We start from the raw sequence: 13,447 nt of genomic DNA on the forward strand, positions 1-13,447 counted from the left end.
CGAGCAGGCTTAAGGTTAGGCCCGAGCAGGGTTAGGGTTAGGCCTCAGCAGGGTTAGGGTCTGTAGCAGAGTGGAGCGTGACATTATGGAGAGGCTGGGTGGGAGGGAGGGGTGGGGGCACAGTGCTATGTCAGCCCCAGCTGGTCTTCATTATTCTGAGGTTTGGATCCTGGCGAAGAGGCCTGGCTGGATGAGTGGATCCAGCTACTCCAGCTAACCCATGATATGCAGAGAGAAAGAGAGGAGAGAGAGAAAGAAAAGGGAGAGGGATAGGAGAGAGAGAAAGGGAAAGAGAGTAAAGAGAGAGGAGAAAGAAGAGAGAAAGAGAGGGGTAGCCTGGAAGTCTACAACAGGCCTATGTCTCCATTCCAGCCCCTCTCTCCCCTGTTCTCTCCTCGTTCTCAGAGCGTTAGATTACAGTGTGATAACATAGGGGGGATGTGAGTAAGTTGGGGAAACGAAGTTGTATTCCTAGATATGATGAGTAAGCTTGATGGTACTGTAGATATACAGTAAGTTATACCTGACTTAGAATGTGGTCTGAGTCTCTTCTGCTCTCTCGCGCGCTCTGTCTCCTCCCTCCCTCCCTCCCTCCCTCCCTCCCTCCAGGATTAGGAAGGTGTGGCAGAAGAGGAAGTGTGGTGTCAAGTACGGCTGTCTGACCATCTCCCACAGCACGGTGAGACTCTTTTAGTTGACATCTCATTCACCTCTCATATCCTGTACCCAATACAGTATATAAACCATACAGTAAAGCTCAGTGCCAAAAGTAATCCTCAAACTAGTGTATACCTGACTACCTGTAAACTTTAAATCAGTCGCCAACAGGGCTGACCCCATTTAGTCGACGGGTCGATTGTTTGGTCGATAGGCTGTTAGTCAAATGAGATTTCTTTAGTCGAGCAGTAGCAAAAAATATGAAAAAAATAAATTAATGGTGTACAAGACTGATTGGTGCCTGTCTGAGTGGACTGATCCACTGAGTGGACTGATCCACTGAGTGGACTGATCCACTGAGTGGACTTGAGTGGACTGATCCACTGAGTGGACTGATCCACTGAGTGGACTGATCCACTGAGTGGACTGATCCACTGAGTGGACTGATCCGTGGGGATGGAACAGTCCATCACTCTAAGACATGTGCTACTAAAATTGTATATGGTTATAATATGTGCATATGTGGGAACTCCTTCAAGACTGTTGGAAAAGCATTCCAGGTGAAGCTGGTTGAGAGAATGTCAAGAGTGTGCAAAGCTGTCATCAAGGCAAAGGGTGGCTACTTAGAAGAATCTCAAATATAAAATATATTTTGATTTGTTTAACACTTTTTTGGTTACTACATAATTCCATACGTGTTATTTCATAGTTTTGATTTCTTCACTATTTTTCAACAATGTAGAAAATAGTAAAAATAAAGAAAAACACTTGAATGATTAGGTGTGTCCAAACTTTTGACTGGTACTGTATATCTACAGAAATAAGACAGATCCTGCTTCTGTTGCCTGCTTGACTGTTTGTGTAATAGCCTACTGATTCCATAAGCACCAAGCCTCACGCAACAATTTCACAAATGCGGTTGTTTTTAATCTTTGCTGTGCTGTAATAAAGGCTTGACACTTCTTTTCGTTAGACCAGCCTCTCTGGTATTATTTATCATTTATTTAGCGTTGTTTACATTGTTTCAAATTGTCTGTTTTTTAAATGTATTTATAATAATAATAACCCTCCTTTTTCCTTGATCTCCTTATTGCTATTTATTATTATGATCATCATTATAATAATAAGCAATGTCACTGTCATTAGTAGCCTTTGTATAGCAGCCTTGTATAACCACCATCAAGCTGTAGGCCTGAGAGCACTTCCTGTTTTGTGTTAATACTGTTACTTACTTAGGCCTATATTTCAATCAATCGATTGGTCGAAAGAACAGACGACTCTTGGTCGACCAAGGTTTTTGTTGTTGTTGGGGACAGCCTTAGTTGCCAGGTTGCTGATGCTCTTGAAATGTACTATAGTTAAGCCAAGCTGTACTGGGCTGGCCTAGTAATGCATACTCTGAAAGTATTCAGACCCCTTCACTAATTCCACATTTTGTTACGTTACAGCCTTGTTCTAAAATGTATTAAAAAAAAAAATTCTTTATCAATCTACACACTACCCCATAATGACGAAGCAAAAACAGATTTTTAGAAATTGTAGCAAATTTTATTTAAAAAAATACCTTATTTACATAAGTATTCAGACCCTTTGCTAGGAGACTCGAAATTGAGTTCAGGTGCATCCTGTTTCCATTGATCATCCTTGAGATGTTTCTACAACTTGTTTTGTCTGTAGAGCTCCGAGACAGGATTGTGTCTAGGCACAGATCTGGGGAAGGTTACCAAAACATTTCTGCAGGATTGTAGGTCCCCAAGAACACTGTGGCCTCCACAATTCTTAAACGGAAGAAATTTGGAACCACTAAGACTCTTCCCAGAGCTGGTCACCCGGCCAGCAATCGGGGGAGAAGCACGGTGACCAAGAACCCGATGGTCACTCTGACAGAGCTCCAGAGTACCTCTGTGGAGATGGGAGAAACTTCCAGAAGGACAACCATCTCTGCAGCACTCAACCAATCCAGCCTTTATGGGAGAGTGGCCAGACGGAAGCCACTCCTCAGTAAAAGGCACATGACAGCCCGCTTTGGAGTTTGCCAAAAGGCACCTAAAGGACTCTCAGACCATGAGAAACAAAATTCTCTGGTCTGATGAAACCAAGATTGAACTCTTTGGCCTGAATTTGGCCTGCATTTCTGGAGGAAACCAGGCACTGCTAATCACCTGGCCAATACCATCCCTACATTGAAGCATGGTGGTGGCAGCATCATGCTGTGGGTATGTTTTTCAGCGGCAGGAACTGGGAGACTAGTCAGGATCGAGGGAAAGATGAACGGAGAGATCCTTGATGAAATCCTGCTCCAGGTTCACCTTCCAACAGGACAATGACCCTAATCACAAAGAGAAGACAACGCAGGAGTGGCTTTGGGACAAGTCTCTGAATGTCCTTGAGTGGTCCAGCCAGAGCCCGGATTTGACCCCGATCTAACATCTCTGGAGAGACCTGAAAAGAGACCTGAGAATACCTCCAACCTGAGGAGCTTGAGAGGATCTGCGGAGAAGAATGGGAGAAACTCCCCAAATATTGGTGTGCCAAGCTTGTTGTGTTATACCCAAGAAGACTTGAGGCTGTGCTTTAACAAAGTAGTCAGTAAAGTGTCTGAATACTTATGTAAATGTGAAATTTCAGTTTTTATATTATTTTATACATTTGCAAAAATTTCTGAACCTGTTTTTGCTTTGTAATTATGGAATATTGTGTGTAGATTGATGAGGGAAAAAAGATATTTAATCAATTTTAGAATAAGGCTGTAACGTAACAAAATGTGGAAAAAGTGAAGGGGTCTGAACACTTTCTGAACGCACTGTATTCCATTGTTGTTGGGACCATTCTGGAAAAAACGATGTGAAAAGCTTGCATCTGAGCAAGCATAGTAAAGTTTGGGTCAGCCCTAGGGTGGGAATTGACCCCAGTGTCGTTGGTTCCACAGATCAACCGACCACCGGCGAAGCTCAACCTCCTGACCTGTCAGGTGCGCCCCAACCCCGAGGAGAGGAGGACCTTTGACCTGGTCACACGTAGGTTCACCCCTCCCTGACCTCTCACCCCTGACCTCTCTCCACATAACTATGGTCTGAGCTGTGTGCAAGTGCAAGTACATTTGCGTGTGTGTGTGTGTGTGTGTGTGTGTGTGTGTGTGTGTGTGTGTGTGTGTGTGTGTGTGTGTGTGTGTGTGTGTGTGTGTGTGTGTGTGTGTGTGTGTTTGTCTGAGCCTGTGTATGTAATGGAAAGAAGGTGCAGAGAGGCGAGTCTCCTCCAACCGATCCTCTCTCTGTGTCTGTGGATCAGGTTTTCCCCTTGTATGTATCCCTTGGAAAGTAGCCTACTGCACTCTCTCTGTCATCCTCCTCTCTCTCTCTTCTCCTGTCCCTCTAAATTCACACCTATCTTTCCTCTCTCCAGATAATCGGACGTACCATTTCCAAGCCGAGGACGAGCAGGAATGCATGATGTAAGCAGAGCACTGGAATCCTTCCTCGTTTATATACAAGCATTGTTCTAAATACACTGAAATCCCTCCTTGTTTCTATACAAGCATTGTCCTAAATACACTGGAATCCCTCCTTGTTTCTATACAAGCATCATTCTAAATACACTGGAAAACCTCCTTGTTTCTATACAAGCATTGTTCACATAGAAATGTAATGAATAGAACGGGCATCCCCATTCAAGTCAATGGTGGCATAATGGGTGGACTGGCTGCCATTGAGAGTGTACCCATAGGAGCAAAGCAGGAAGTAAAAGCAAGTGTACCCATCAATCTGTACGGCTCAACTGACTACACGAAAATACTTTCCATTGCATGAGCCACATCAATTAACATAATTTGGATGAACATTCTACATTACCATGGAAATTGTTGCATCACAATACCAGGCAGCTACTGCGAGTGTACCCATGAGTTTACCAGTGAAATTGCCAGGGTTAAAGGTTCCAAGCCCATTCTATTCCTTCAATTTCTATGATTATCCCAAATGCACTGACATCCCTCCTAGATTCTATACAAGCATTGTTCCAGATCCACTGAGGTGTAGATAAGGACAGTGACTGTGTCATTCAGAAAGAGATACAATATGTTTCTTTCAGAAAGAGAAATAGAAAAAGATACCGAGATAGAGATACGTAGAAAGAAAGCATACGAACAACACGTGTGCTGTTAAAATTGGCGCCGTGGGGTGAGACAGGGATGCAGTTTGAGCCCCACCCTCTTCAACATTTTTTAAATGTATTTATTTTTATTTCACCTTTATTTAACCAGGTAGGCTAGTTGAGAACAAGTTCTCATTTACAACTGCGACCTGGCCAAGATAAAGCACAACAGTTCGACACATACAACAACACACAGTTACACATGGAATAAACAAACATACAGTCAATAATACAGTAGAAAAAGAAAAGTATTTTTCTACTGTATTATAGTGCAATTGAGGTAAGATAAGGGAGGTAAGGCAATAAATAGGCCATAGTGGCGAAGTAATTACAATATAGCAATTAAACACTGGAATGGTAGATGTGCAGAAGATGAATGTGCAAGTAGAGATACTGGTGTGCAAAGGAGCAAGATAATAAATAAATAAATACAGTATGGGGATGAGGTAGTTGGATGGGCTGTTTACAGATGGGCTATGTACAGGTGCAGCCTTCCCTGTAGCTCAGTTGGTAGAGCATGGTGTTTGCAACACCAGGGTTGTGGGTTCGATTCCCATGGGGGGCCAGCACAGAAAAAAAAAAAAAAAAAATTGTATGAAATGTATGCATTCACTACTGTAAGTTGCTCTGGATAAGAGCGTCTGCTAAATGACGTAAATGAATGAAATGAATATGTGAGCTGTTCTGACAGCTGGTGCTTGAAGTTAGTGAGGGAGATATGAGTCTCCAGCTTCAGTAATTTTTGCAGTTCGTTCCAGGCATTGGCAGCAGAGAACATACAGTGCCTATAGAAAGTATACACCCCTGTGAAAAATGTTCTCCTTTTTTTGTCAAGGGGGGGGTGAAATACTGTATTAAAAATACTGTATTGAAACATCACAATGGGATAAGTCTCCACCCACCTAAGTTAATACTTGGTGGAAGCACCTTTGGCAGCAATTACAGCTGTTATTGCTGTTGGGATAGCTCTCTACCAACTTTGCGCACCTAGATTAGGAAATATTTGACCATTCTTCTTTACAAAACTGTACTTTCAAGTTCCTTGGACAGCAATCTTCAAATTGTGCCACACATTTTTGATTGGATTTAGGTCAGAGCTCTGACTGGGCCACTCAAGGACATTTACCTTTTTATTCCTTAGCCACTCCACTGTAGCTTTGGCTGTGTGCTTCAGGTTGTTGTCATGCTGAAAGGTGAACTTCTTTTCCAGTTTCAGCTTTCTTGCAGAGGGCAGTAGGTTTGCTTCAAGGACTTTTATATACATTTCTCCATTGATCTTCTCTTCTATCCTGATAAGTGCCCCAGTCCCTGACGATGAGAAACATCCCCATAACATGATGCTGCCACCACTCTGCTTCAGAGTAGGGATGTGTTCTTTGGGTGATGAGCCGTGTTGGGTTTGCACCAAACGTAATGATTTGCACTTAGGCCAAAAACTTACATTTTAGTTTAGTCAGACCATAAAACGTTTTGCCACATGGCTACAGAATCTCCAGAGTTTTTTTTTCGTACTTTGAACAGGATTCAAGGTGGGCTTTGTTGAGTAATGGCTTGCTTCTGGCCACTCTACAATACATGGCATATTTGTGGAGTGTTTGGGATATCGTTGTCTCATGCACACTTTGACCAGTCTTGTCCATAAAAGCCTGTATATTTTTTGTTCACTTCGAAGTTGTGGGGTAGGACATTTAGATCAATGGGGGGAAAACTATTTTAATGCATTTTAATATCAGGCTATTTTAACATTTTGAACGGGGGGTAAGACTTTTCTATAGGCACTGTATATATCAATGAATTGGTGAGGGCACTAGAACAGTCTGAGGCACCGGGCCTCACCCTACTGGACTCTGAAGTCACATGTTTACAGATGATCTGGTGCTTCTGTCCTCAACAAGGAGGGCCTACAGCAGCACCTATATCTTCTGAACAGATTGTCAGACTTGGGGCCTGACTAAATCTCAGTTAGACAAAAATAATGGTTGTCCAGTTGCCTGGACAACAAATACAAATTATATCTAGACACTGTTGCCCTAGAGCACAGAAGAACTATACCTATCTCGGCCTAAACATCAACACCACAGGTTATTTCCAGAAGTTACAACAATCCAGGAGACAATGCACGAAGGGCTTTCTATGCCATCAAAAGGAACATAAAACTTGATCTGGCAAAAAAACTAAAATCAGTTATAGAACCCAATGTTCTCTATGGTTGTGAAGTCTGGGGTCCACAGATTCCAACACAAAGCCCTCACCTACAGAGAGATGAACCTAGAGAAGAGTCCCCTCAGCCAGCTGGTTCTGGGGCTCTGTTCACAAACACCAACAGAGCCCCACGACAGCAACACAATTAGATCCAACCAAATTATGAGAAAACAATTTGACACACTGGAAAGAATCATCAACCAATAAAAAGAGCAAACTGGAATGTGATCTGGCCCTAAACAGAGAGTACACAGTAGCAGAATACCTGACCACTGTGAATGACCCAAAATTAAGGAAAGCTTTGACTTGCATAGCCTTGCTATTGAGAGAGGCCACCGTAGGCAGACCTGGCTCTCGAGGCTATGTGCTTACTGGCCACAAAATTAGGTGGAAACTCAGCTGCACAAGAGCGGGTAGCTAGTTTGGGTTGGGACCTCTCTCTGGAGCGTACAGAGCTGAGTAGGGGGTTTCTCTCCTCTTTGTATTTATTTGTATTTTATTTAACCAGGCAAGTCAGTTAAGAAAAAAAGTATTATTTACAATGACGGCGTACACCGGCCAAACCCTAACGACACTAGGCCAATTGTGCGCCGCCCTATGGGACTCCCAATCACGGCCGGTTGTGATACAGCCTGGAATCGAACCAGGGTCTGTACATTTACATTTTACATTTTAGTCATTTATCAGATGCTCTTATCCAGAGCGACTTACAGTAGTGAATGCATACATTTCATACATTACATTTCATTTCATGCATTTTTTCGAACCCACAACCCTGGCGTTGCACACACCATGCTGGCGTAGTGACGTCTCTAGCACTGAGATGCAGTGCCTTAGAACGCTGCGCCACTCGGGAGCCCCTCTTCCTCTTCTCTTCTCCTCTCTGTGTGGGCCTCCGGATCAAGCCTTCGGATGTCATCTGTGTCTGTGGGGAGGAGAAGAAGAAGGAGGGAGGGTCAGCTGAAACAAAAACAACAAAAAGAAAGAAAAATTGAGAAGGAGGGGGATGAGAAAGAGAAAGGAGGTTTACTGCAGTGTGAATGTGCCAAGCTCTCAGTGGTACAATTATATACTTGGGTTAAAGACACACAGCTGCACACAGGACTATCATGTGGGCTGTCCGTGCTTTTGAAGCGCAGAATGTAGACCACCATAGTAGTTTCATAAAAAAATAAAAAAATGTACCGGTTGTCGTAGATCCATAAAAAAATCAGGAAGACATTTCCAGAAAGAATGACTTGTACTACAATACATAACTGTATAAACACTATATTGCATTGTTTAATCTCTCTCTCCTCCCTCCAGTTGGGTGTCGGTGCTGCAGAACAGTAAGGAGGAAGCCCTGAACACCGTGTTGGGAGGGGACCAGCCGCAGTTCCAGGACTCCGGGCTGCAGGAGCTGGCCAGGGCAGTCATCACCGAGCTCAGACACATGCCCGGCAACGAGGCCTGCGCCGACTGTGGAGCCCACGGTGAGACTGGTGGACAGGAGATAGTCAGTGGGAGGAATCATCGAGAGACTTTAGGATGTGCTCTTGTCCTGTCTCCACACTTAAAGAGAAGGGTGGAGAATCAGGACACAGCCAGTGTGGTTCGGTGGTTCGAGCCCTGAATGCTGATTTGGCTGACAGCCGTGGTATATGTAAGCAATAAGGCATGAGGGGGTGTGGTATATGGCCAATATACAACGGCTAAGGGCTGTTCTTAAGCACGACACATCGCGAGTACCTGGACAAAGCCCTTAGCCGTGGTATATTGGCCATATATCACAAACCGCAGAGGTACCTTATTGCTATTATAAACTGGTTACCAACATAATTAGAGCAGTAAAAATACATGTTTTATCATACATGTGGTATACGGTCTAGTATACAATGGCTGTCAGCCAATCAGCATCCAGTTTATAATAGACCATATACCATGTGTATGACAAAACATTTATTTTCACTGCTCTAATTCCGTTGCGTCGTGCCTAAGAACAGCCGTTAGCCCAGGTGTATTGGCCATATACCAAACCCCCTCGGGCCTTATTGCTTCAGTGTAAATCCAGTGTTAACTGTACTCCTCATGTTCTGTCCCTGTGTTGTCAACAGACCCCACGTGGCTCTCCACTAACCTGGGCATCCTGACGTGTATAGAGTGTTCTGGGATCCACAGGGAGTTGGGAGTCCACTACTCCAGGATCCAGTCTCTCACGCTGGATGTCCTCAGCACCTCTGAACTACTAGTAATGTTGACCCCGTCTTAGTCCCAATACACACACACACACACACACACACCTCCATTTCTAAACAAGCGTTTGTTTTCTGAGCTCTGCTTTGGCTTTAGCTCAGCGTGCTAACTTGGTTTTTAGTTGTGATAATGCCATGGGTTAGATATGTGTTATCTGATGCATTGAGAGTTTAGTCCCTATACAGCTGTACTCACATATCTTGTATCCTAACGCCTCCACTCTCCGTCTGTCCACAGCTGGCAGTCAGTATAGGCAACACCCGCTTCAATGACATCATGGAGGCCAATCTTCCCAATGATTCCATCAAACCCCTCCCCCAGAGTGACATGTAAGTCCATTATACGCTTCATACTTCAATCATGTTCTCATTGGTGGGGCAATCTTGGTTTGAAACAACACATTTTGACAGAAGCCATATTGGCACCAAAAAATCCAAAACAATGACATTCAAGTGTTGAAATGAGAATGTTGTAACAGAATGTTTGGTATCAATCAGGGTTGGGGTCAATTCAGTTCTTGAATCAACTGAATTTAAATGACATTGAACACAACCCTGGTGCCAACATGGAGGATATAGTTAACCAGTTGATGGTGCCAACATGGAGGATATAGTTAACCAGTTGATGGTGCCAACATGGAGGATATAGTTAACCAGTTGATGGTGCCAACATGGAGGATATAGTTAACCAGTTGATGGTGCCAACATGGAGGATATAGTTAATCAGTTGATGGTGCCAACATGGAGGATATAGTTAACCAGTTGATGGTGCCAACATGGAGGATATAGTTAACCAGTTGATGGTGCCAACATGGAGGATATAGTTAACCAGTTGCTGGTGCCAACATGGAGGATATAGTTAACCAGTTGATGGTGCCAACATGGAGGATATAGTTAACCAGTTGCTGGTGCCAACATGGAGGATATAGTTAACCAGTTGCTGGTGCCAACATGGAGGATATAGTTAACCAGTTGATGGTGCCAACATGGAGGATATAGTTAACCAGTTGATGGTGCCAACATGGAGGATATAGTTAACCAGTTGATGGTGCCAACATGGAGGATATAGTTAACCAGTTGCTGCAAACCTATGGCTCTGTCCCGTTGTGCAACCAGGAATGCCAGGAAGGAGTATATCGTGGCCAAGTACGTGGAGCGGCGCTACGTGCTGCACAGGGACCGGGACAGGGAGGACGGTGAGCCGTGGCGTGTGTACGATGCCGTGAGGAGCCGGGACCTGACCGCTCTGCTGCAGCTGTACGCCCAGGGAGAGGACCTGGCCAAGCCGCTAGCACTGCCTGAGGGACAGGTACTAGACATAAGGTTGTGATGGTCATGGAAATTTGGATGACGGTTGTGGTCAGCCAAATGACCATGGTCACCGTTATAATCATTCGATTTTGTAAAGAGTCCATGTTACCGCAGAAACGGACTGAACCGCACAAATGCCCGGCTGTCCCGTCTTCAGTCAGCTGTTCGTTCCACAAAAAAATGAATTAAAATAAGACATTTGACAGTTATTTTATTTTCACGACGATCTTCATCCATAATCGTCGGTTACACGATTATACAGTAACTGTGCCAGCCCTAGTACTAGATAGCAGAGAGATATACACACACACACACTACTGGCCAACCCATTAGAATTGCCTGAGGGACAGGTACTGGATAGGACATGCACAAGTATACATACATACACACACACACACACACCCCAACACAAGCACACAGCATAAACATGAACATGGTCATATTACATGTAGGATTGCTTATGAAATCCCCAAGATAACTTCCCAGTGGAAGGTTTGAATTGTGTGCTCTGCAGGATATTGTTAGGATGCCTTTTTTAATGTAAAGAGCTGTGAAATTATTAAAACAAAAGGCAGCGGGTCGTCCCCATATGATTTAATTAGCTAGCTAATGGCGGAAGGCTCCATTAAAACTACATTCTGGGATTTGAAGAACAACAAAAAATGAAAATGATCATTGAACAGATTGCCAGATCTCAGACTGCGACTTTAACATGCCTCAATGGGCTTGATTCATCTGGCTGTGGCTGGCCTCTTCTTTCAGAAGACTACTGTGGGTTATTATCTCAAAATAGACCGCTACAATTCTTCTACATTGTAATGTTGTAAATGTCGCTGTTGTGTATGTGTTTGTGTGCGTCTGCAATGAAATGTGTGTGAGTGTGATTGTGTAGTAAGTTAGAAGTCCCAGAACTGTAGTTAGTAACCACACCCTTCTCTCTCTGTAATCACACTCAATATATCCCTCTCATTTTACTCCCTTCTCTCTCTGTAATCACACTCAATATATCCCTCTCATTTTACTCCCTTCTCTCTCTGTAATCACACTCAATATATCCCTCTCATTTTACTCCCTTCTCTCTCTGTAATCACACTCAATATATCCCTCTCATTTTCCTCCCTTCTCTCTCTGTAATCACACTCAATATATCCCTCTCATTTTACTCCCTTCTCTCTCTGTAATCACACTCAATATATCCCTCTCATTTTACTCCCTTCTCTCTCTGTAATCACACTCAATATATCCCTCTCATTTTACTCCCTTCTCTCTCTGTAATCACACTCAATATATCCCTCTCATTTTACTCCCTTCTCTCTCTGTAATCACACTCAATATATCCCTCTCATTTTACTCCCTTCTCTCTCTGTAATCACACTCAATATATCCCTCTCATTTTACTCCCTTCTCTCTCTGTAATCACACTCAATATATCCCTCTCATTTTACTCCCTTCTCTCTCTGTAATCACACTCAATATACCCCTCTCATTTTACTCCCTTCTCTCTCTGTAATCACACTCAATATATCCCTCTCATTTTACTCCCTTCTCTCTCTGTAATCACACTCAATATATCCCTCTCATTTTACTCCCTTCTCTCTCTGTAATGACACTCAATATATCCCTCTCATTTTACTCCCTTCTCTCTCTGTAATCACACTCAATATATCCCTCTCATTTTACTCCCTTCTTTCTCTGTAATCACACTCACTATATCCCTCTCATTTTACTCCCTTCTCTCTCTGTAATCACACTCAATATATCCCTCTAATTTTACACCCTTCTCTCTCCTCTCCTCTCTTGTTAAAAAGGTTATGTTTCCTCTCTCTCTCTCCTTCTCTTTTCATTTCTTTAATCAAATTCACCGTCTGTTGCTTCCTAAGGGTATGTAATGGTACTGTTTTGCACACATTTTGATCTGTGTGTGGTGTGTGGTGGGGTGTGTGTGGGGTGTGTGGTGGGGTGGGGTGTTGTGTGTGTGTGTGTATGTATGTATGATTGTATGTGTGTATTTGTGTGTGTGTGCGTGTGTGGTGCGTGTGCATTTGTGTGTATGTGGTGTATGTATGTATGTATGTATGTGTGTGTGTGTATGTGTGTGTGTGTGTGTGTGTGTGTGTGTGTGTGTGTGTATGTGTGTGTGTGTGTGTGTGTGTGTTGGCAGGGTATGGTTTATTATTTCAGCTTGTTGGGTCAGAGCTCATGTCTCCAGAGAGCTAAGGGGAACACTTCATAGTCGTACTCATTCATCTCACACACACACACACACACACACACACACACACACACACACACACACACACACACACACACATATACACCACATACACACAAATGCACACGCACCACACACGCACACACACACAAATACACACATACAATCATACATACATACACACACACAAATACACATGCACACGCACACACACACTCAGTGGGTGTACCTAATTAGTTTCTTCTGTCTTCTAGCATCTGAGAGAGACAGCTCTTCACTTGGCTGTGAGACTGGAGGAGAGGAGCTCTCTATCCCTGGTGGACTTCCTCATACAGAACAGGTGTGAGCGCCCCCTAACGTCTGACCTCTCAATACCACCAGACCTCTCAATACCACCAGACCCCTCAATACCATCAGACCCCTCAATACCATCAGACCCCTCAATACCATCAGACCCCTCAATACCACCACCAGACCCCTCAATACCACCACCAGACCCCTCAATACCACCACCAGACCCCTCAATACCACCAGACCCCTCAATACCACCACCAGACCCCTCAATACCACCACCAGACCCCTCAATACCACCACCAGACCCCTCAATACCACCACCAGACCCCTCAATACCACCAGACCCCTCAATACCACCACCAGACCCCTCAATACCACCACCAGACCCCTC

At 43.9% G+C, this 13,447-nt stretch overlaps 1 protein-coding gene across 2 annotated transcripts in view; it reads left to right on the plus strand.

The window, feature by feature from the left end:
- LOC115172887 (arf-GAP with SH3 domain, ANK repeat and PH domain-containing protein 3) overlaps positions 1-13,447 on the plus strand; it is a 65,594-nt gene that overhangs the window by 36,973 nt on the left and 15,174 nt on the right. For both annotated transcript variants that reach the window (XM_029730719.1, XM_029730720.1), the window contains exons 11-18: positions 610-679; positions 3,587-3,674; positions 4,060-4,108; positions 8,314-8,480; positions 9,102-9,235; positions 9,478-9,569; positions 10,356-10,548; positions 13,017-13,102. In XM_029730719.1, the coding sequence (XP_029586579.1) occupies positions 610-679; positions 3,587-3,674; positions 4,060-4,108; positions 8,314-8,480; positions 9,102-9,235; positions 9,478-9,569; positions 10,356-10,548; positions 13,017-13,102 (879 nt within the window). The remainder of the gene's footprint in view (positions 1-609; positions 680-3,586; positions 3,675-4,059; positions 4,109-8,313; positions 8,481-9,101; positions 9,236-9,477; positions 9,570-10,355; positions 10,549-13,016; positions 13,103-13,447) is intronic.

Source organism: Salmo trutta, chromosome 33, assembly GCF_901001165.1.
Source record: "Salmo trutta chromosome 33, fSalTru1.1, whole genome shotgun sequence".
NCBI lineage: Eukaryota > Metazoa > Chordata > Actinopteri > Salmoniformes > Salmonidae > Salmo > Salmo trutta.